The 25,516-nt window shown below is 32.4% G+C and overlaps 1 protein-coding gene across 2 annotated transcripts; it reads left to right on the forward strand.

Annotated features, from left to right (window-relative positions):
• Window positions 1–336: 336 nt before the first annotated feature.
• On the forward strand, window positions 337–23,533 carry LOC111697899 (uncharacterized). 2 transcript variants are annotated; one of them, XM_023468035.1, is made up of 19 exons: window positions 337–577; window positions 2,794–2,886; window positions 3,864–3,927; window positions 5,547–5,604; window positions 5,896–5,944; window positions 6,814–7,716; window positions 8,829–10,044; window positions 11,102–11,237; window positions 12,128–12,189; window positions 13,965–14,025; window positions 14,304–14,369; window positions 15,570–15,656; window positions 16,919–17,071; window positions 19,063–19,126; window positions 19,515–19,597; window positions 20,009–20,077; window positions 20,344–20,429; window positions 21,741–21,847; window positions 22,419–23,533. In XM_023468035.1, exons 1-19 carry the CDS (start codon window positions 339–341, stop codon window positions 22,528–22,530), a joined length of 3,708 nt encoding a protein of 1,235 aa, XP_023323803.1. In that variant the 5' UTR covers window positions 337–338; the 3' UTR covers window positions 22,531–23,533. The 2 variants fall into 2 exon arrangements, with proteins under 2 accessions (XP_023323803.1, XP_023323804.1); XM_023468036.1 differs by having other exon boundaries at window positions 21,798–21,847.
• The last annotated feature ends 1,983 nt before the right edge of the window (window positions 23,534–25,516 follow it).

Genomic DNA, 25,516 nt, shown 5'->3' on the forward strand with positions numbered 1-25,516 from the left:
TTTATAATTTTAAAAACTTAGTATATCCAATTGGAGGTTTACTAACAATTTCTACTGCTGGAAAATATACAGAATTTATTAGAATTAAAAACGACAATATTTTCTATGTTATTGATCTCTGATCAGATAAAGGTTTCAAAGGAATCATTGCAAATCGGGCATTGCCATCTGTGCATGGGGTCACTAAATTTTTGTTTGCTTCCGGTTCCTTAAGCTTTGTTTGTAAAAAAAATAAAAGTAAATCAAAAATACTAAAAATCTAAAAATTAAAAATTGCTACTTAACTCCTATTTTTTGAAAGAGATAACCGAGATGATCGATCATGTATTCAGATAAAAATGGAAGATAAGGATGATGAAGAAAGTTCAAGTGTTCGAGAAGAAAGTACAAGTATTCAGGAAGCAAGTACAAGTGGGGTTGAAGAAAGAACAATAGTTGACGAACGTGAAACAGTTATAAGCAATCAAACTAGTAGTGTTACAGTTGAAAGTTTATGTGAAGTCTGCGAGGAAAAAGTTCCTAAAGCAAGAGTTCACTATGGAGGTGTTTGCTGCTACAGTTGCAGAGCATTCTTCAGGTAATATATTGGTGTTTGATGCTACAGATGCAGAGCATTCTTCAGGTAATATATTGGTGTTTGCTGGTCCAATTGCAGAGCATTCTTCAGGTAAAATATGGGTGTTTGCAGCTACAGTTGCTGAGCATTCTTCAGGTAATATATTGTTTTTTCTGCTCCAGCTGCAGAGCTTCTTCAGGTGATATGTTGGTGTTTGCTGCTCCAGCTGCAGAGCTGCTTCAGGTGATATATTCATTTTTGCTGCTCCTGCTACTTAGAGAGTTTCTGCTTTGTATAAGATCAAAACTTTTGACATTGGTTTCTGAAGTATGACAGTAGGTATATATTATTTTTTTAATGATTACAGTTCCCTTAACAAGAGAATAATTATCTTGTTTCAATTTCCGGTAACATTAATAATCCTAAAACATCCGGAAGTATTTTAAAAATGTAATAACAGTTTCAGAATTTAATTATAATTAAACACGTTTAAATGAATGGAAATTAGGTCGTTATTAGTATTACACCTGTATGTAGGGCTGGGGGGTTGTTCCTGCGGAAAATCGTTTATTAACAAGAACGAATGGAACTATCAAGAACGATCCCATTGTTCTGAAAAAAGGAACGAAGGCATAGAACGCATTCTTACAATCGGAACATAACAGAATGAAACAGAAATTGCTTTAAAAGAACGTTAAATCAGGAACGTGTTATCTTTATCAAGAATGCGTTCTAAGTCAGAAAAGCATTTTAAATCATATAGAAAAAAATTAAAGACTTTTTTAATTCGGTCCCTGACCCCTCCCCCACTCTAAACCCGCCCCCCCCCCTTTCCCTGGCTTCCCTCTCCTGTGAGGGCTAATGGGAGAGTTAGGTTGAAAGAAATTGTTTTCTATAATTTATTTATATATCTTTTCAATATTATTGAAATATTGATTATGAAAATTAAGTTTTTTTCTTTCTAAATCTACAAATTGTACTTCCCCCTTTTTAAGGAACGGGGGATGGAAACGTTCTTAACTAAGAACGGAACGATTGGAAAAAAGGAACGAGAACGGAACAATCTAGCTGAAGGCTCTCATTCTAGAACAGAAAGAAACGATTTAAAAAAAGTCGGAACGTGCCCAGCCCTACCTGTACGCAGTTATAACAAAAACATTCCATATCTTCATTTCATTTATTCCTCCTCTGATCAAATTTTCCTTCAACCACTGACTGGGTATGATTACCATGCGGGATATCGAATAAAATTTGAATTAATTTGCAGATTACCAAAAGATTGAGATCAAGCGTTGATCTTGATATTCGCAATATAGGAGTTCCCACCACTGAAGTAAGAATTTTGTGTGGTGAATTTCAGGATTAGTCATTGATCTCCATCTTATGCAGATCTACTGGATAATTTAATTAATCTTCGATAACCACACACAGCAATGTCTTAGATGAAAAGAGAATTTATAAATTCTAAAGAGCAAGTCAAAGAAGTTAAAAAAAATTGTACAGTTATTGCCAGTTCTTTTGATCATAAAGATTCCTAAATAATGAACGCAGAAAGCAGAGATTCTTATCAAAAAATTTTATCTTTCGTAAATTTTATCAATTGATAAACTTTTTAATTTTTATGAGTAACGTCTTGATATAAAGCTAAAATATGATATGATATTAACTATCTAAAAAACTACTATATCTTATCAAAATCTAACCACATGATTTAAACAATTACGAGAATTTTCTCAGTTTTACTAAATACCATTTTAAAATTAAAGTATCTTGGTTTTTATAAAGCTCTGCAAAGATCTGGGACTTTTATGTGACAAATTATATACTAATTCCTTTCGAAATTGATTGTAATATATTATGGAATTTTTGAAGAAATAAAATCGATTTCTGAAACAAAAAAAATGTTCAGCCTTTGTTATCCTTTGTTATTCATCCTTTATTAGGGTATCCATGGGTACCAAAATTAAATGTCAACCAATTTGGTCCAACCCTTTGGTCAGCTCTAGCTAACATATAAATATATTGTATATATATATATATAGGAGAGAAGAGCTTTATTACATATTATATAGTTAATAATGTAAATTATGTTCGATATTTTTTAGCCAAACCTAAGGACAGGACTTGCTAAGTGCAGGCCCAATGAACAAAGCGCTGCATGCGGAAATATGATCAATACTGTTTGCTGATAAATAAGATTTTTTTTATTATTAAGTAAAAACGTTTTCTTGTTTTAGACGAGCAACACAGCGAGGGATAGATACTACATGTAATGTTGGAGGCGGGTGTAAAGTAACTCATAGTGAGAGAAAGCAGTGTACTGCATGCAGGTGGGCTTTTAGTGTTTATATACATTTAGTCCACAATCAAATATTTTGTAAACGCGGTATATATATCTATATACATATAATTTGTCTGTCAGGGTGTTTGTATCCAATAAACGTAAAAACTGCTGAACAGATCGAGCCAAAAAACTTGATGCAACTAAATCACATGATCCTGGGGAAGGTTTATGGCTGGTAAAAGTTGAAATATTTTCCTCGGAAAAAACGGCAAACTTTAGTATTTTATAAATACACCAATTTTTGACAGTAAAATCTGCGAAAATTTGAAAATGGCAACTTTTAGAGCTGAAAGCAAAAATTGTCAGTAGGTTAGGGGGCTTGACGCTCCTAAAAGCCTACTATATATGTTTATACACAAACGGGGTTTGAATATGTTAAGATAAGTCGTAACAACTTTGTTAAAAGAAGTACTTAATAAAATTGTAATTTTTAGAGAAAATTATTGTCAGTGTCAAATTTTGTATTTCTTTCACATGGAGTTTGAGTTCTGTATCCTGTTTTCTATATCTTGTGTTCTGTATCTGTGTTCTATATCCTGTATTCTGTATCCTTTAACCTGTATTGTGTGTGTACTCTATCCTGTATTCTGTATCTTGTGTTCTATATCCTGTATTCTGTATTCTGTATTGTGTGTTCTGTATCCTGTGTTCTGTATCCTGTGTTCTGCATCCTGTGATCTGTATCCTGTGTTATGCATCCTGTGTTCTGTATCCTGTGTTCTGTATCCTGTGTTCTGTATCCTGTGTTCTGTATCCTGTGTTCTGTATCCTGTGTCCTGTGTTCTGTATCCTGTGTTCTGTATCCTGTGTTCTGTATCCTGTGTTATGTCCTGTGTTCTGTAGCCAGTATCATGTATCCTGTACCCTGTGTTTTGTATTATGTACCCTATGTTCAGTATACTGTATCTTGTATCTTGTATCCTCTTTCTTGAATTTTATATATATACTGTATCTTGTAACTAGATATGCCAAGTGCCAGAGTGTGGGTATGAAGACGAGTCTGATTTTGAATGAAAATGAGAAAAAGGTAATTAAATAACTTGTTGTAAAAGGTGTCCCAATAAACTTGTTGTACAAAGGGTTCCAATAAGCATGTTGTATAAGGTGTCCCAATAAACACTTTGTACTAGGTGTCCCAAACCCAATAGACATGTTGAACAAGGAGTCCCAATAAACTTGTTGTACAAGGGGTTCCAATAAGCATTTTTGTAAAATGTGTCCCAATAAACACTTTTTACTAGGTGTCCCAATAGACATGTTGAACAGGAATCCCAATAAACTTGTTGTACAAGGGGTTCCAATAAGCATGTTGTACAAGGTGTTCCAACTAACAAATTGAACAAGGCGTCTCAATTAACATTTTGTACAAGGGGTCCCAATAATCATGTTTTACAAGGTCTTCCAATTAACAAGTTGAACAAGGAGTCTTAATTAATATTTTGTACAAGGGGTTCCAATTAACACGTTGAACAAGGATTCCCAATAAACTTATACATGGTGACCCATTAATATGTTGTACAAGGTGACCCAACTGACATGTTGCACAATGTGTCACATTTAATATATTTTAAAACGTGTTCTAATAAATATGTTGTACAAGGTGTCCTAATTAATATGTTGTACAAAGTGTCCCAATCGATATATTGTACAAGGAGTCCTAATTAATATGGTGTACAAGGTGTCCTAATTAATATGTCGTACAAAGTGTCCCAATCGATATATTGTACAAGGTGTCCTATAATTAATATGTTGCACAAGGTGTCCTAATTAATATGCTGTACAAGGTGTCACAATTAATATATTTAAAAACGTGCTCTAATTAATATGCTGTACATGGTGTCACTATTAATATATTTTACAACGTGTCCTAATTAATATGCTGTACATGGTGTCACTATTAATATATTTTACAACGTGTCCTAATTAATATGCTGTACAAGGTGTCCTAATTAATATGTTGTACAAGGTGTCCTAATTAATATGCTGTACAAGGTGTCACAATCAATATATTTTACAACGTGTCCTAATTAATATGCTGTACTAGATGTCACAATTAATATATTTTACAACGTGTCCTAATTAATATGCTGTACAAGGTGTCACTATTAATATATTTTACAACGTGTCCTAATTAATATGCTGTACTAGATGTCACAATTAATATATTTTACAACGTGTCCTAATTAATATGCTGTACTAGATGTCACAATTAATATGTTCTACAACGTGTCCTAATTAATATATTTTACAACGTGCTCTAATTAATATGTTGTACAAGGTGTCACAATTAATATATTTTACAACGTGTCCAAATCGATATAAACATTTTGAATTGAAAACCTTCGAATTAATACTTTTCCGACAATTAACTTGAGAAAAACATTAACGCTGTGCAAGATAAATCAACTAATGGAAAAAAAGAGAAAGAAACTAAGTCGTCGAAAGAAGCCATGCATTTGTAACAACCATTTCTTAATCTTCTCTTCGTAAATTTCGTAAATCTTTTCAACCTGAGGTTGTAAACTTTAGATATTACAAACTGTCACATTTCTTTAACAATTGTAAAATCTAACTTTAATCCAGCATAAAGAACAATGTTAAGTTACTTAGCTCTTAATTGCAAATTGTTCATTTATTTATTGCTAGGCCAGGTTCAGGAATATATTAAAGAGGAAAGCTTCTCTTCAAGCCAGCACCACACAAGGTTTGACCATCAGCCCTCTACTTAATACAAGAAACCTGTCCTCATCTTTTATTTATTTATTTGTCAAGTATTAAATATAAACTATTATTGAGTTTTTTTTGTTTGTAAATTTACGAGAAGCTCGCATTTATACCCTTGAAAAACCAAAGAATTTTAAATCAAGACTAACTTAAAACAACAGTTTTTGATAAAAATGCCTTCGCAAATGTTGATGCTCTTTAAACCTTAAATGTTTTTGATTTTGATTAATGTTTTGTACTGGTACTGTTATGTTAGCATCTTTTTTTTCAGTTTCAAATTCTACAAACGAGAGACATCCTGAAACTTTGTATCAAATCGGGTAAGAAAATTACAGCTTTATTCTTATCTTAAAGGGACTGACAACCAAATTTACGCATTACAATTCGCTTTAAAAGCGGTAAATGCCCGATTCACAACGGTACCGGCATTAAGCCTATTATTGAATTAACGATGAGGAATGAAACCCAGACAATGCAAGGTTAAAATTTTAAAAATCTTAAAATTATTGTTCTGCATCTGACCGTACCTTGCTTCATGCTTATGAACCAGGTTGAAACTTGTAAATGCAGTATCATTTATTTTAAACGTTTGATCTTGATATCCAATATGGACGCGTTTAAATTATAGGATAAATGCTTGATCCCTGTGGAGTATAACCACTATGGGATATCGATGACAAATTGAATTAATTCGTATCAGCTTCTTAAGATGGAGATCGACGACTGTACGGTACCCTTAAAACCCAAGATTTAACAAAAATGTGGAATTGATAAAATCGTTTTTGTGACTCTAAAACTGTTTATTTCTGAAAATGTCGCCATTTTTTCTTAGGCGCAGGAAATGCACAAGTCACTTTTGCAGAGAAACCATAAATGATTATACTGTTTAAAAAAAAAAAAAAATAAAACATGGATATCTATTTCATATATTTCATACTTTTAATCAAACAAGTCTTTGAAGGGTGTCATCGTATAGGGCATTGCCATCTCATTTCAAATGAAAAGATGAATAATTGTCTTTTCTACTTAACTTTAACAAAAAGAAGTACACCATTAAAATAGATGAATTGGCTAATGTTTACCAAATTTGACATCCTGGCCGGTTTCAGTTAAATCACGTTTTGGAACTTCACTTTTATTTTCAACAAAATTTACAAGGAACAATTAACGCATACGTATCCTTTTTCAGATCTTCTATGTCATCAAGTAATCGACCTTCAATCCCGTTTTTGGATGCTCGTGGCATGTTGCAGTTTCAGAGCATCAGAGTTGAGCACTCTAGCGCTCTCACTTCATCTCAAACCTCAATTATAACTTCAGCAGTGCAGAAGTCAATTCCTACACCTGTTATTTCAGTTAGACCATCCCTGCCGGCAAAGTCATCCTACCAGCCCAGTTTAAGAAGATTGGACGGAAATGCTCCTCTGGCGAATGCTTATCAATATTTTCGAGACCCTGGCCAGACAGCCTTTGATCCTTACAAGTCTGCTTCACTCCAGAGAGAAACAATTATCCAGGGAAATGAGAGCTGGTCACGTGGCAACAGAATACCCATCAAACCTAAATCCTCTTCAGTCGTTGGCCCAGAAGAAGATCCTAACCTTTCTTCGAACAACAATCTGGTCCATAAGTTACTGTCCTCGAGTAGCCTGCTTAGCAACAACCAATTCCATCAGGGTTCAACAATTCGACAATACAGGCCTTCTCTTCATTGTTCAGGAGCACAAAGAAACGACTTTCTCCCTAGTAAACCTGTCCTTAACTCGCCTTTTAAGTTCCACCAACCGACCATTGCATTTAGACCTAAAACTTACGCATATGGCTACGGATCCCCAGAGGCTTGTAGAGATGCCCAATCCTCAAAAATTCTTTGTTTGGAATCAGAAAGTTGTTTGTCAAAGAAACCAGTGGTTTCAAAATATCAAACATCCAACAAATTACAGAGCACTAGAGCTAGATATGAATTTACTCCTCTATATTCGACAGTGCAGGAGAGAACCATGATACCCCAAGGTTGCAGTGAACAAGGGCCAGTACTTAGATTTCCCAGAGGTTTTATTCAAGATCCAAGTTCCCATACTATGCTTAAGAGGTAAAAAAATGTGAAACATACTAATTTAAAGGAACTGTAAGTGTAAATTCAAGTGACCCTTCATGCTTGCAAAGATGTCAATGCTTAATTTACAACGGTTCCCTTTAAAGCTTTATCTGATCAATAATGTGGACGATGTTGTAGTTTTTGTATGTTTAAAAATGTTTAATTCCAATATTTTTCATGTAGTAGAAATGTGCGAGTCTCTTTTGTAGAGAACCCGAAATGTTTCCAAAATTGTGAAAATTGATATCTAATTCATCTTTGATCAGAAAAATTTATAAGGGTACCGTTGTGAATTGGGCCTTACCAGATTTGCATGGATGGTCACTTGAATTTAAGTTTTTTGATTAAGTACTAGCTCAAGTAGTAGCTGTATTTTTTCATTTCTTCAATTCCTTAGGGGGTGAAAGGGGGGCAGGTGCTCCTGTGCCCCCCTTGATATGAAATTTACAAAAATATACGTAATTTGAGGTTTGCATCAAATTTTTGAACTAAAAAAATACAATTGTTCAAGTAAAGAAAAAAACGAATAATACGTAATATAAAAACTTAGAAAAATGACTTGGTATGAAATTTACGAAAATATACGTTTATTTAAGTTTGCATCAAACTTTTAAACTCTAAAAAATACAATTTTTTAAGTAAAGAAAAACCTAAACAATACGTAAAAATAAATAGAATAAAAAACTAAAAACTTAGAAATTTACTTGGTATAGAATTTACGAAAATATACGCATTATAAGGATTGCATCAAACTTTTAAACTAAAAAAAATACAATTTTTATGTAAAGAAAAAATACGAAAAATGCGTACAAATATTTAAAATAAAAACCTAAAAACTTGGAAAAATACGTATCTGAAAAAACTAAGCTCTTTAAAAAAACTGCTTGGTATGTTTGTACGTAAAAATACGTAAATTAACTTAAGTTCTTTTCCAAGAAATATAAGAAATAAAGCTAACACTTCCATCGTTGATCTTGTTTTTTGCAATATATTTTTAAGTTCATATTAATAAAAAAAAACTGTCCGCAGTCCGAATTACTGCTAGCTATATTAAACATATTTTTGCTTCGGCATCTTTGATATTAATTTGTTAACGAAATGTTTAGATGTCCTCATCCAAGAGCAGACTGGCATTTGAAAACCGACTCTGATCTTAATCGGCACCCAAAAGCAGAAACAAATCTGAGGAATCACTCTGTCATTGCTGATCCTAGGCGAAACCATATGGTTCCTCGGCCCCATGACGCCTTCAGCACCCATTCGACCTTTGATATCTATAGTGTTTCCAACCCATTGGCTTATAACAGTAACCTTGAAACAGAAACTACAAGACGTCAAATAAAAAATGTTCATATTTCACGTGATCCGTTCAGTATGGGTAATCTTTCTAGCCAACTGGTCCACCAGTCTTCAGGTAGCAGTCCTCACCTCCTGTTAGATACCGCAGCAAGTACTCAGTATCTAAAAGCTGCTTCTTCTGCGGGTAGTTCTCAATATCTGGAAGCTGCTTGTTCTGGAGCTAACTCTCAGTATCTGGAAGATGCTTCTTCTGCGGTTAGTCCTCAACATGTGGAAGCTGCTTGTTCTGGAGCAAACTCTCAGTATCTAAAAACTGCTTGTTCTGCAGCTACCTCTCAGTTTCTGGAAGCTGCTTCTTTTGCAGCTAACTCACAGTATCTGGAAGCTATTCCTTTTTCTAAATTCAAGATGGAAGCTTCTAGAACTCAACTGCAAGAGGAAGGTTCTTCTTGTTCACGATATAAGCAGGAAGCTATGACAATAAAAGCTTCCTCGGCTAGACCTCGATTCCTCCTGAAAACGAACACTAAGTCCAAATTGCCGTTTGGAGTTAAAAATTCTTCTGAATTCCTTTTGGAAGCCAAAAACATTCCTGAATTCCCGCTTGGAGCTGACAATAGTCCAGAATTCCCGCTGAAAGCTGACGACGATCATGAATTCCCACGTAAAGCTGACAACCGTCCTAATTTTCCACTTGAAACTGACAATAATCCAAAATTTATTCTTGAACCAGACATTTGCTCCGATTTTATTCTTGGAGTTGACAACAGTCCAGCAATCCATCATAGAGCTGAAACCAGTGCACATATCAAGGGAATACAGGTGTCCACTGATGGCAGTCCTATCTTGTTAAATAGTTCAAAAAGTCCACTCCCACATGTTGTTGAGACCAGAACTAACAAGATGAATCTAACCCCGACCTCGGACATTGACCAGCTAGAATATATAGAAGAGAATACAGCTGCCAGGGATTCACAGCTTTTGGAGACCCAACAACTGGACTGCAAAGAAAAAAAATTTAAGGTAAATTAAATTAATTTGCAAACATTTTGTCAGCTACAGTGAGAACCAGAAAACTTTGGAATGGAAAGACGACTTTTAGACTCAAGTTATGACTTTAAATAGTTCAAAGAACAAGAGACATCATAATTGTATAATGAACACAGACCCATTTAACTTAATTAATGATTTAATAAGTTAAAAGTAATTTTATTTGTGTTGTATAGCATAATCAAATACACAAAAGTATTGCTATAATTTTGTCTTTTCATTGCACAGTTTTTGGTTAGCACTGTATTAATTTCATCTTTGATTATGCACAGTGTAATTCAAGTTATATTTTGATGAAGTTTCACGTTTATATAACTCACTGGTAGGCACCAGTCCAAAAGGGTGTGGGTTCAAATCCCACAGCTGTCAATATGTTGTTGCCATTTAAAATTGGTATGATATAAAGGAAATCTAAAGCCTGAAACTGATGTGAATAAATCTACAGAGTATACGAACAAATTTATTTAAATGTAAACAAAGAACAAATAAAATGATACTAATAAATTATGGAAAGCCGGAGCTCTCTTGCAGACTCTCCGCCTTTCATTCGCCTCATACGAAGAGTTAATCTTCTGTCTTCCAAACCTTCGTTAATATTGATTCCATTGATTCTATTTTCTCCTTCTAAGCTGTGGTTCATGCCTATTGACTTGATTTTAAACTAGAATCTGGGGCAACGGTGGCTTCGGTTTTCCACGCTTTCAAGCATGCCTTAAAAGCATATTTTCTGGGTTGGCATTTTCTAATTTTCTAATAAACAAATATAATGAATTAAATCATTGTACATGGCTACTCACAAAGGATGAAACTGTAATGACGACCAAAAATCTATAAAATATAACAATTAGAAGATTGAATTTGGTATTTTGCACTAAAATTAGTCTTTAATTGTTCTGTTAAATGATTTAGCATCAATAGGAACAAGTTTAAAGCTGGAGGGAACCAAAAATAAAGTCTGCATAAATTCTGTTCAGTCTTCTCTGAAGTCTCATCCTTTGTGGGCAACCCTGTGTTATTTATTTTGTTCAAGATTTGTCTTCCTGATGTGACTGTAAATAAACGGGACGAAGACGACATTTATATGATGGAAGTGATTCAAAAACATCTGTTGTACTATCACAAGAAGTTTAGGAGTACACAATATACAGGGAGCTTTGGAAATTCAGGTATTTTAACTCTGCAATTTAACTCTACAATCGAATTCTGTAATCTAAATCTGCAATCTAACTCTGAAATCTAATTCTGTGATTTAACTCTACAATCTAACTCTGCAGTCTAACTCTACAATCTAACTCTACAATCTAACTCTACAATCTAACTCTGCAATCGAATTCTGTAATCTAACTCTGTATTCTGCAATCTAATTCTGTGATTTAACTCTACAATCGAACTCTGTAATTTAACTCAGCAACCTAACTCTAAATTTTAACTCTTTATCTGCAATCAACTTTACAATCTAACTCTACAATCTAGCTCTGCTTTTCTAACTCTGTAACCTAACTATGCAATCTAACTCTGCAATCTAACTCTTCAATCTAGCTCTGCAATCTAACTCTGCAAGCTAACTCAACAATCTAACTCTACAATGTAACTCTACAATCTAACTCTTCAATGTAGCTCTGCAATCTAACCCTGCAATCTAACTCTGCAATCTAACTGTGCAATCTAACTCTACAATGTAACTCTACAATCTAACTCTGCAATCTAACTCTTCAATGTAGCTCTGCAATCTAACTCTGCAATCTAACTCTGCAATTTCACTCTATACAATCTAACTCTGTAATCTAACTCTACATACAATCTAACTCTGTAACCTAAGTCTGCAATCAATCTCTGCATTCTAACTCTGTAATCTAACTTATTCATTTAATTCTGTAACTTAAGCTATACATTTTTTAAAAACTCATTTCTAAGTTTGTTTAAGAAAATTTACTTTATGTTTTTCAATTTTTAATCGCAAATTCTTGGCATGAATGAAATGCAAATATATGTCATTAAATTTACTATCATGGTTTTATTTTAAATGTTTGATAAATGATAAATATGTATTGTGTAGATATGTGTGGAACTCCTGAAGTTGGACATCAGGGACAAACTCATCTTAATCTTCGGCTTCAAGTAGGAATATCTTTATTCATATGGAATACTTGGATTTTAAACATGAATTAAATAATAAAATTTACTTTTTTATATTTGCTACTATTCCGCTAATCTCATAAAAAATTATTTAAACACGTTTATTTCTTTGGAGCGTCTGATGTTTTGTATTTTTTCTTCATTAAAACAATGTTTCAGACAACAAGGTTTACGATAGGAAATTGTATACATCATTTAAATCCTATCCCAATTGGGCTATTTTTGTCTAATATAGAAATGGGGGGAGGGGGGGGGGATATTTTTCACCCCCTATGATTTTGAGTCCCTAGTCAAACTTTCTAAGTTCTGCTCATTAAAACAAAATTATACCTCTCCTCTATCTTTAATGATTTAGGTGCAAGGGAGGATTTTTAAAAAGTTCAAAAAGTACGTTGAAAAAATGTTCAAAAATAATATTTTTTTACTTTTAACAAATGTTAACATGTGACATATGTTATACATTCAATTTTCAAAGATTTTTTTAAATATATATATTTTAGCCATGTAGCTTAATTAATAAAAACGTAATTACCCATTTCTGATTTTTTTGAAACACCGAACCGCCGTTTAACTGTCCTCCAACCTACCCTATTCATTAAAAAAAAAATACCAAAATTTGTTCACAACTATTATGTTTTTAAGTTATTTTGAAAAAAACACACAGGGGGGAGGAAACAACCCCCCCCCCCCTTCCCATCAATCGTGATAGGGTTAAGAAGTGTGCCATTAGCATGCAAGAAGTTCCCCTTTTAACAATCATCTGAAAAATAAAGAGAGTTAAGATTTCGATCATTTTTATTTATAATTTATTGTAGACATGTTTCCTATAGAAAAACCGCGGGGATTGACTATATATTCAGATTGAGCATGTGTTCATTGTTCATACTATTCTTTAAATACGTAGACGATACTTTTGGTTGAAAACAACTTCATAAGGCCTACTTGTAACTGTTAAATGATTCAGTTTTGAGGAGATTGTTTATCATTTGATGCTTAATAAAGCGTAACAATGTTTAAGCAATATAAAAACAGTTTAGAAGTGTTGTATGTTAGCGCTCTTCTTCGTACTCAAATCTATATATATAGAGTTGCAATCTCTATTTGTCTATTGTCCGATCATAACTCAGGAACCATTAACCGATTTGCCTCAAATATGATTGGGGAAGTCTGGAGAACTATGGAAATATTCTTAGCTTGGTTTTGAGAATCAAAGTTGAGCGGGTCGACTGTTAAAGCGAAAATTTAGTATCCCGGTAAAATCGTAAATCGGTAAAAAAGTACGGGTTGAGAGAAACTATAAGTAATCTGGGCAGCGCCGGGTTCCCAAGCTAGTATAGAAAGTAACGAAACTCATTTTATCTCTGATAGGCAATTTGCGGCACCAAAACAAATATGGGCCAGATCGGGTCAGCCTGTCTGTTATATCTATAAAACAAATATGGGCCAGATCGGGTCAGCCTGTCTGTTATATCTATAAAAAAGACTCGACAACTTATTGCTAAATTTTTTTTCAGATCATTCTCTCCAATTTCGAAACTTTTTAATAATCATCTTCTTCATTTAAGTACACAAAAATATTCCTGGGATCAAAATTAATGAATAGCGGGCGCTCAATTCAAACCGATTTTTGGTGGATTTGAGACGCGACTCAATTTCATTAAATTCGGACTCTGGTTAACTAAAGGGGTGGTTTAACAAGTCTACGCGGTTCATCTACTTCTCACTACAATCTATTAAATCTGGTCTCTGTTGTATAGGAGCCTGGTACTTCAAGGCGTAGTGTGTTAATGATGAGCAGAGATCAAGAGTTTAATCCTGGTAGGACAATTTTGGAAAATAAAGATCAGACAATTTTAAACTATATATTGGCATTTTGGACGCACTGTGTCATCTTTCTTTAGTTTTAATTCTTATCCAAATATTTGGGCATTCGTGACAAAATTTATTGATTTTGCTTCGTTCGGTTTTTTTTGGGCCAACTGAAACCTGAAGAAATAGTTTTAAAACAAATAAAAACCAAATATTTATAAATTGAGAAGAAAAAAAGTTGCAATGATTTGAACAAATAATCGTCAACATTTTTTTAATAATTTCAGATAATCCTGCCGTGTTCCAGCACAGCTCGAGCTTAGAGAGCATTGATTCACAAGAACTTAATTTAGGAAACTTAAATCTGCTTTTAGATTAAAAAAATCGTAACAAAAAATCTAAAAGTTAAAAGTTAAACTTTTTAATATGATTTTAGAATCTGTCGGCGTGATTTCAACTGACCCTCGTGGTTACATTCACAAATGTAACCCGAGCTGGGAACTTTTGAATGGTGGATATCGGGATTAATGCTTAATCCACTCTTTTTCTTAATCTCCAGATTAAATATTGCTTGTTGTCCTCATGAATTTAATCTCCAGATTAATTAACAGATCGGGATTAAGGATATCACATTCTAAAGTTCCCAGCTCCGGCATCATTTTTGTAAATTTTCTTCCGAGATTCTACTACACATGTAGTACATTAATTTATAAACTGTCCTGAAAACAAGGATACCTATATACAGGGTAAGTCAAAAACATGTTTGATTAGCAGCGCCTGGTGCAAAGTTGTACCTTTTTTGTGCAACTCTCCTGAGTGGTATTTATTAATATTTAAAAAAAAAATTTTGTACTCCCAATGGCCCGAAAAAAATCGCGAAACTTTTTTCTCTCAAAATCAAAAGTTTATGAAAACAAAAATGTTTATGTTTATTATTTCTATTATATTCTAAGATTTTATAAATATTGGTTTAAAAGCTTGGAAGATATTAAAATAAATTTTATGCAGAAAATTTTGCTTGAAAATCTTTAATAATATGATCTTTACATCCTCTTATAGGTCCTTTCTTCTTAGTATATTCTAAAGTTATAAATATACGCTGTTTAGTTGAAAACGGAGGAGCCAATGAAAAACTACTTTTTCTTAAAAATTAGACAAGAACTGAAAATTTCAAATTTTCTTATTACAATTTTGAGAATTTTCTTTGATTCTGTGATTCAATTTCTATAAAATTTTCGAATTTGATAAAAAACAATATATACTTTTTATTTTGAGAGAAACAAAAGTTTCGCGGATTTTTCGGGCCACTGGAGTACCAAAAAATATAATTCAAAAAAATATTGAAAAAATACCGACCAGGAGATTTCCACACAAAAAGGTACAATTTTGCACCAGGTGTCCGCTAATTTCACTTTTTTTACTCACCCTGTATGTATATCAATTTTGCTGTCAGACTACCGTTGTGAATTGTGTGTGTAACTCTTTAAATGGTTGGTTCACTTCAAAAACAGTCCCTTTAAGAAGATAGAGAGCAGGTTTACTGAACCTTGCAGAGGATTCTGAAATATTGGATTTTGTTCTAAGTCTAGAAATCTCAAATGTTCTAGAACTCTATACTGTGGAGGAGATCAAATATCTAGGTCAAATATTATTAATTAAACAATTTTATTAAATAAGGTCGAAATTTATGAATGACGTGAAGTAGTTGAACTAAAAATGCTAGTTGAACTCTAGTGTTGACGAGTGTACTATAAAAGTAGTTCAACTATGGCCGGTATTAACTTCAATTTCATAAATACGATATGAAAATGGTTTTAATAAATTGTTTATTTTTGAATTTTAACAAAAATGAATATTATTTAAGCAGTTTTACAGTTTTGCAGTCCATGGTTGACCATGGTTAATAATATTTTTATTATTATTAACATTATTATTATATTCTTTTGAAAGTCTGGTTCTTATTATGACAGCCAATTAAATACAAATTATTTATTTTTTAGAAAAATTTCTTTCAAATTATAAAGTTGGACCGAAATGTATGTAAACAAGTTAATTGGATTCGCATTTTGAAAAACTCTTAAAACAAAAAGCAATGCTAGCAGTAAAAAAATATACTAGAAAAATTAAGTTGTAATTTTATATTTTTCTTAGGTGTGTAATAAGAAAAATATTAAATTACCGAAGAGGATTAAACTTCAGGAGATTCTTCATCGTTTTAGATAATCTTGGATTCTTCAAGAGAAGCCATAATATTCAATTGTAATCCCTTAAGCAGAGCAGAGGCATATTCAGGGCTCATATCCCTGAATACGCCTCTGCTCTGCTGAAAAGATTAAAATTGAATATCATATATTAATTAAATCTATGTTTTCCAGAGGGTTTTGGGGCCAAAATGGGTCAAAGCTCCCAGAAAAAAAATTAAGGCCCCCCCCCTGGACAAATTCCTGGCCAAGGACCATATTTTCAGTTGTAGTTTTCATAATGATAAATAATCTCAAATATTTCAAATCTTTTGTTACTTTCCCCACAGATATCCAGAGAGATATAAAAATTCGGAGTAATTTTTTGTGACTGGGTCGACTTTAAAGTGTCGTAAACCCTTTGCCTTGTGGTTTAGATTATAAAGTCTATTATAACTGTGTATATAACTTTAATTTAAATGGAATATGGCAAAAATGTTTTAAGACTACCTACCTCCGGTTCAAATCCTGGAACATTTCAAATTCTCATAAATCTAAAGCTTTGAATCGGTTATTACAGATTTGAATCGGCGGCGGTAGGTAGTTTCTGTCCCTAGGGTGATAAAATGATGGTAAACTATAATGCATGATCTTTTTTTAATAAATAAATAATATAAAATAAAATATCATTTTATTGGAAATTCAGTAAAATATTCATTTAGAATCCCGAGCTAAATGTTTCTGGACCCGATGGTCCGGGTATAATCTTGGTTCTGAGGTACTGGGAGCATATGCTAACTGGTGTAGGGCAGGGGGAGATATATCTCCTCAATTCTTCATTCAAGGAAACAAACAGTTGGTAGAACGGTTAGTAGGTCAGTTTTTTAAATCATATTATAGATTATATACTCTGGCTTTTACGTAAAATTAAATTTTATTTCGGGCGTTTTTATGTCAAGTAAATTCCTCCTCAGCAAATTTGTGCAAAAAAATCTTAAAAATACGTCATCATTGGTATTAAAAGATTCTCAATGAAAATTCAATTTAAAACATTAAAAAGGATCAAGTTGTTTCCCACAAATTCACAATCTTAATAATGTAAATGGATCAACAAAAACAAAAAATCTTTTGACATCTAACTATTGACTGTAAAATGTTGCCATAATTTTTTATTTTTGTTACATAGGGTAAGTGAAAATTATTCAGAATTATCAGGTTCATGTTCATGTCACGATTGCTAAAAACTATACATTTTGTTTTCAATTTGGAAACATCTACATTTGTGCTAAACCTGAACTAATGAATACAAGTAAACATTGCACATATATTAGTCATTGCAGTCCAGCCAGGGACCGAATTAAATGGTTTGAAACTGCAACCGCCGATTTAAATTTGAATCACCGATTCAAATCCTTCATTAATCTTCAACTTAACCGTTGGTCATTTCATTCATTAAATTCGGTCCCAGGTCGACTTAAAGATACCAATATAATGCTATTTTTATAAACCCAGATTTAGTTGAGAACCATCTTAATTTAAGATTTTAAAGGGAGTGACCGGCAATGTAAGGTAGTTGAACTGAGTATGCAGTGTTGTGGAAAACTTCTTTCGGATTCATTTGAGACATATAAAACTTTTTAAAGATCTGTAAATCCTGAGTTCTAGCGCAAATTCGACGTTCAAAATTCCTACTTTGGGAGTGGATACGTTTTCAGAATTAGATTTTTTAAATTATTAAATAACGACGACATAAAATGTAAAAAAGTTCTACAATAAACAACAGACGTCATGTATAGGACATGTTGAGAAAATAAAAATTAATCTTCTCATCGAAAATGAGTAATCTTTTTCAATTATTAGTTTCTATTTTTTCATTATTCTGGTTTCTCATTATTCACAAAGAATGAATTCAAAGAGAATAAATTCAATATAATAATGAAAACGAAATAATCGATTTTAGCATTGATTTATTGACAAAGGAATTGATTCTTTCCCACATACTTTGATTTTCTAATCACTATATCTTTGGAACCAAATGTTACAGACCTTAGATATTTCAAACTATGAATTCTGTTAGATCAAATAATCTTAGTTTGAAATATCAAAGGCTTACAACATCGGGTTCTAAAGATATTTAAAATTTAAATATTTGATTTTGTTCCAAAGACTCAATTCCTTTCATTTGAAAAATATGTTCCTAACCATCTAATTAGATTACCGTCTAATTTTTACTTTATTTTTCATTGTCATTATTAAATAATTAAAACAAAACTAATTCTGAAAACTTATCCACCCCAAAAGAAGGAGTTTTGAACGTTAAATGTGCGCTCAAATTCAGGATTTACAGATCCTTAAAATGAATCCGAAAGAAGTTTTCCACAACACTTCATACTCAGTTTAACTACAGGGTGTCCCAAAAAACATGGGAATTCAGTGACGAATTCGATATCGTCTTCATGAATAATTCTTTGATTTAGTATAGTGATACCTACTGAGAAAGCTGTAATCTGTAAGAGTTTCGTCTGCTATGTTTACATTTTGTTTGTTTATGTTTTGACTGCAACCGGTTGTACTTAGTAAAACAAGAAAATTACAGTATACAAACAGAGTAAACTTGTCCATATTCACTGTTCATCTTGCGGAGACAATATAGACACATCTTTTCAGTCTTTTACCCTTTTCATTAAATAAACTCTAGCAGACATAATAATATTATGGCTTTTGAAATTAGGTATTACAATGCTAATTCATAACAAAGACGATATCGAATTCGTCACTGAATTCCCATGTTTTTTGGGACACCCTGTACCTCACATAGCCGGTCACTCCCTTTACTATCTATTTGTAAATTGTATGTTTTATTCAGCCTTTATGTTTGAATTTGATGATGTGACTCGTTTGGCAGAATCTGACTATATAACCTTACTCAGGTATAATTTTTCATCTTTCCATCTTTCTTCATTTCTTTCAATTATCCTGTCTTTTAAGAGTTTTTACCTCTGGATCCCTGTAATCTGAATACCCATGAGCTAAATTATCCTGTCTTTTAAGAGTTTTTACCTCTGGATCTCTGTAATCTGTATACCCATGAGCTAAATTATCCTGTCTTCTAAGAGTTTTTACCTCTGGATCCCTGTAATCTGTATACCCATGAGCTAAATTATCCTGTCTTCTAAGAGTTTTTACCTCTGGATCCCTGTAATCTGTATACCCATGAGCTAAATTATCCTGTCTTTTAAGAGTTTTTACCTCTGGATCCCTGTAATCTGTATACCCATGAGCTAAATTATCCCTTTAAACACTGGTTCGTTTATCCAGGAGGAATGTCCGTGCTGCTGGATACCTGTTTACTGTTTGGAATTATTTACAAGCTACAGATGATCAACAGTTCTACGCTTTGGGTAATAAACTTGTTTTAAATACCTCAAAAAAGGGGGAAGGGCGGCATTTGGCGCTGAGTCCTTTTTTCACCTGTATGGCTCTTATTAATTAAAAAACACCTAAAATTTATTTACCTTAAAGAAAGAGTACGTTAATAAGTTTCTGAAGGTACGTGATGGGTGGCACGCCGCACAGTATAATAATGTAAATGAGCCCGTAACTTAAAATAATCAAGTTACGAGTATTTTACGCAAAACTTCAAGGCCAACGAAACAATCGAAAGAAACATATTGCGCGAATTATCATTGTTAAAATTAAGAAGAAGAAATATAAATTTCTTTTAAGATGGATTATAGTATAATTTCAAAGTTTAACTAATTGTTCATATTTTCGAAATGCTTCCGGTTAAAAAAAAACTCAATTTTGTTTAGGAAGTGCTGATTACTCCATCTGGACGAGGGAGAGTGTTCCACTTACCTCATTAAAGAATATCTTCCAAGGAACCATGTTAACTCTAATCACCAATACTCCTATTATTTAATTTAAAGTATTCTATTCTTAAATATAACCATAGGGAAGGGGTGCACGAGGGGTGAGGGATTCTTTACTATTGGTCTGAGCAGAGGGTGGGGGGGGGGGGGGGGGGGGGGGGGGGCTGGGTTATTTTTATCCATTGTAGGGGTTGGGAAAGTAATTCTTAAATATAGGTACTAGAGTAGGTGCCCCTGATTTATAATTCTTGAGTTTACATTGATCTGATAAAAAGGTTCACCTCTAGCTCCAACCATGAAAACTCTTCTTCTCCAGGTTCTAGAAGAAAATACAGACAAACCGTTTCTGAAAGACAACAAGGTAACTTGGCGGATTTTAGGAATTAAAGGGGCTATGAGAAAAGAAAATAGCATATATACTAGAGTTGAATGTAAAATGGTCATTTTGTTGTACTGTTTCCATACTACAGGTGTACTTCACATATTTGTGCTCTATAACCTTTTGGGCCTTGGAATATCATTTTATAGAAAATCTAAAATTTATATTAAAAGAAAACCAAATTATGAAATAGGCTGGTTTCATAATTGACCAATGATCATTTCAAATAGACTCTATGCCTTCCACTTTACAAACGATGATTTTCCGTTATAACTATAAATCAAATGATGTTTTTATTCACCTAATTCATTATAAAGTTTATTTAACAGCTTAAAAAATTCGAAATTGAAATGGATAGTCTAGGGAACATACTGTATTAATGTACTCTACTGCATATAATTTGTGAACATTTACATGATTTGTACACTTTGAACTCCCTTTCAGGCTGAAAGGAACTGAACAAATTCATACCAAGGGATTGTTTAAATTCCACTCTAATATATATTCTATTCTATTTGGCTATGCGCGTAATTACAAGCGACTCTCCATGCTAAGATGGCAATGTCTGATTCACAACGGTACCCTTAGGAGCTTTGTCTCATCAATTATAAATTAAAAAACAACGTTTATAATTTTAAAAACAGATTATTTTTTATTGTGGTTTCTCTACAAAAGTGATTCAAGCATTTCTACTGCAGAAAACATATGGGAATTATCGGAATTGAACATTTTCAATCCTATTCCAATTCACAACGGTACCCTTTAAACCTTTTACTGAACCATGATGACGAAGATATACATATATTTAATCAGAAACTCTTGTTATTGTTGATAACTATCTATGCAAGTTGTTTTATATTAAAACATCGTATAAGTATATATTTTCTGGAAATAAAAAAAAACACGTTGGAGAATGGACAAAGAATATTCGAGATTTTTGAGAAATATTTTAAGTACTCTCCGTGAAGCCCACTACACTGTGCACAATTAACATTTTAATTCCTGGTTTAGTTTTAGCAGGAAACACACAGAATTATTAACCGTCGATGATCAGATGATAGGACATGCCCAGCTTACACGAGGGGAGGAAGGTCAACCACAACAATTATCGTCCCAGCCACATTGTTCTCATTTTCCCGTCCGAGCCACCTCGAAATCCTCGTCCTTCCAATATATTTTTCTAATGTCCAGCACAATGCCCATTCTATTGAAATGGAGACATACGTTTATACGGTATACTGCCCCTTTAATACAACTAAAAATAACTTCCAGAAGTAATCTGAAATATTCTAGATTTACTTCTTGATGGTGGCCATTGTTTTATATAATCCTGATACTCCTGGTTTACAGGATAGAGACAAGGTGGAAAACATTAGAGCAGAGTTCTTTACAATTCTCAGGTAAACCCATCCTATATAAATCCTTCAGGAAGAGTGATATTTATTTTCTTAACTTTCTATTTAAAATGCAAATCAATTCAGGCATATTTTTTTAAATTTTTGTGATGAATAAATATACAAGTGGCAAGGAAAGGTTTAAATAAGAAAATGGTATATATTGTCTTTTGATGATAACATGATGAAATTTAAGATTACTGAAAGTTACACTGGTATTGTCATTTATACATTTTATATAACTCATGGTTAAATTGATAGTAGGTAAGATATATATAATTGTAATTGATATGAATGAATGGGAAAAATTCAGAATAATTTTGTGAAAAGTTTATTATACAAAAAATAACTTAATTTATAATCGATAAGAAAATAAAAACAAACTTGTGGGTGCCTAAAAGGTTGTTAAACCCTATTTTTTCTCTTAGTTGATTTTTAACTTTAAAAAAATTAAGATTCTAAGCTAACATTAATTGACTTTGGTTCTTGAATCTAATTTTAATGCCTGTACTCAGTTTAGAAGTTCAATATCTTGTTTCTGAAGTGTGCACTAATGATTTAATAAACACTGTTTTAGGCGTCATCTAGGCCGGTTCTCTGGTCGAACTGTTGAAGAGGCAATGCAGGACGTACACAGATGTATTCGTGGTCTTCCCACTATTCAACTCTGTTTAGAGTCCTTACAGTAATAAGTCTGAACTCAGTAAAAGTACTTAGACTATAACTGTGCCAGTAATAAGTCTTTATCTCGATAAGTCTCTCAGTTATAAGTCTGTACTCTGTATCAGAAATAAGTCTTGATCTCTATAGACTATACAGTAATAAGTCTATATCTATATAAGTCTATAATTGTATCAGTAATAAGTCTGGATCTGTATTAGTAATAAGTCTGGATCTGTATCAGTAATAAGTCCATATCTGTAGCAGTAATAAGTCTATATCTGTATCAGTAATAAGTCTATATCTGTATCAGTAATAAATCTATATCTGTAAAGTCTATGTCTTTACCAGTAATAAGTCTATATCTGTAGCAGTAATAAGTCTATATCTGTATCAGTAATAAGTCTATATCTGTATCAGTAATAAGTCTATATCTGTATCCGTAATAAGTATAAATCTGTATCAGTAATAAGTCGATATCTGTATCAGTAATACGTATATATCTGTAGCAGTAATAATTCTATATCTGTATCAGTAATAAGTCTATATCTGTATCAATAATAAGTCTATATCTGTATCAGTAATAAGTCCATATCTGTATCAGTAATACGTCTATATCTGTATCAGTAATAAGTCTATATCTGTATCAGTAATAAGTCTATATCTGTATCAGTAATAAGTAGTCTATGTTTTTATCAGTAATAAGTCTATATCTGTATCAGTAATAAGTCTATGTCTTTATCAGTAATAAGTCTATATCTGTATAAGTATTAAGTCTATATCTGTATCTGTAATAAGTCTATATCTGTATCAGTAATAAGTCTATATATGTATCAGTAATAAGTCTATATCTGTATCAGTAATAAGTATATATCTATATCAAATCTGTCAGTAATACATGACACGACAGCATTCACATTTTTTTTAAATAGGTATTTGGGAAGTTTCCCAAAACCCTAGGCATTTGGGAAATTTCTCAAATGACTGGATATTTGGGAAATTTCCAAAATCTTAAAAATATACAACCCTCAAATACCTACAGGAATTTGGGGAATTTCCCAAATGCCTGGGTATCTGGGAAATTTCCCAAATGCCTGGGTTTTTGGGAAATTCCCCAAATATCCAGTCATTTGAGAAATTTCCAATATAAAGTTGTAATTCTGTTATTTGTACAATAATCTGTGTATACTCTTAATGTAATTATTTTATTGAACCGAAATCCTAAGTTTATTGAGACTAAATTTTCAAGTTTCTTTTGACTCAACCCATGTATATTTAAACTTAATTCCAATATCTTAGGTATGAGTTTTTTCTAATCATATAGAGAATCAATTTCCAAGTATATAATTGAACTCCACTTAATTTCCTATTAATTGAGAGCTATTACCAAATTTAGTTTACTGGGATTCAATTATTTAACGTTTTTTTTTGGAGGGGGGTCATTTAAACTTAGTTCTTCATTTTAATTGAGACTCTAATCAATCATGAAAAGTTATTATTGACTCTGACACACCTGTGATTTATGTTATATGTTTATATAGATTTTTGTGATTTTCATTTTGGACAGTTCTATAAAATATAGAAATCTATGTAGATAAAGTAGTAATCTCTGTTCGTTTGTTTGTAAGTCTGATCATAACTCAGTAACCTTTTGTCTTATTCGCATCAAATTTTGATATGAGAACTCAGTAGAACCACGGGAACGTTTTTAGCTTGGTTAGTAAATTCTAAATTTCGAGTGTGTCGACTTTTTTAGGGAAAATTTAGATTGCCATGGGTAGTCAGGTTCCCAAGCTAGTCATTACAACATCAAACAGATCATTACGGTTCACGAGGACAATTTGCCATTGTTTAAGCCAGGCTCAGTTTGGCGTTATACAACGTGAAAATACTATAAAAATGATCAAAACCCATAGTTATGACAATTTTTTTTTTACAAAAATTACTAAACCTTTACAGTAAAAAATTGAATACAGATTTCATTAACGATGTGAGATAAAGAATTGTATGCTGGATCCAGGATACAGGATGCTGGATACTGGAGACGGGATACATGTTTTTGGATATACAGGATACTGGAGTTTAACGAGACTAAGGACGGATTAAAAGCGATGAATGGTTTAGACACCGACGGATAGAAAAGGAGAGCTTTAAAAGAGAAGACAGGGACAAATTTAAAATAGGAAAGGTCTATAACTTTATAGAAAAGGACGGATTACATAAGAAAAGGGGAATGAATTGACGGTTTAATTGAAAGATGGGTTGGATTAAAAAACAGATAATGGGTTAAGTTTAAAGACTGGAAATGTTTAAAATGATATAGACAGATTATAAAGAGAAGGAAGAACGGATTAAAAGGAGAAAAGGGGGTTGAATTTACTATAAGTTTAAAAAAGGACGGAAAGACAAGAGAATTACGAATGGATTGGGTAAAATAAGAATGCTTTCAAAAGATTAGAAATAGTTCGGGTTGAGTTTCAAGAGAGGGACGGATTAAAAAAAGTGAAGTATGGGTTGAGTTAAAAGAGAAATAAAAATAATTGCATTTAAGAAGAATGGATTAGAAATAAAAGTGTGTTATTGAAGTATTTCTATTTTTTTATTTTTGTAAATGTCTTTTCAATAAGAATGTCGCAAATATTATGAGTCGCATCTGTGAATGTCAAATGTTGCATATATCAAATGTCGCATCTATCAAATGTCTTACAAATTATTAAACTTCCGAAAAATTCGGAATTCAAAAAATTTAATTGCATTCCATACATGAAGAAAATCATAAATTTGGAGATAATTTTTTATGTCAAATGTCATATCTGTTAATTGTTTTACTTTTCAAAGGTCTCCTCAATAAAAATGTCGGAAATGTCATAAGTCGCATTTTTCGAATGTCCAAGAAACTATGAAATGTACAAAAAAATGTTAAATTGATTTTTAATTAAATTTGCATTCCAATAAAGAAAGCTATAATTTTTAGAAATTGTTTTTGCTTTTGATCAAATGTCAAATGTCGCATCT

Source organism: Eurytemora carolleeae, unplaced genomic scaffold (genome assembly GCF_000591075.1).
Source record: "Eurytemora carolleeae unplaced genomic scaffold, Eaff_2.0 scaffold288, whole genome shotgun sequence".
In the NCBI taxonomy this organism is placed as follows: Eukaryota; Metazoa; Arthropoda; class Copepoda; order Calanoida; family Temoridae; genus Eurytemora; species Eurytemora carolleeae.

Coding starts and splice junctions, on each gene's coding strand:
- LOC111697899 (XM_023468035.1), top strand. CDS start 339: ATGGAAGATAAGGATGATGAAGAAAGTTCAAGTGTTCGAGAAGAAAGT. Junction 7,717..8,828: donor TCCCATACTATGCTTAAGAG/GTAAAAAAATGT, acceptor CGAAATGTTTAG/ATGTCCTCATCCAAGAGCAG. Junction 21,848..22,418: donor GAGTTCTTTACAATTCTCAG/GTAAACCCATCC, acceptor ACACTGTTTTAG/GCGTCATCTAGGCCGGTTCT.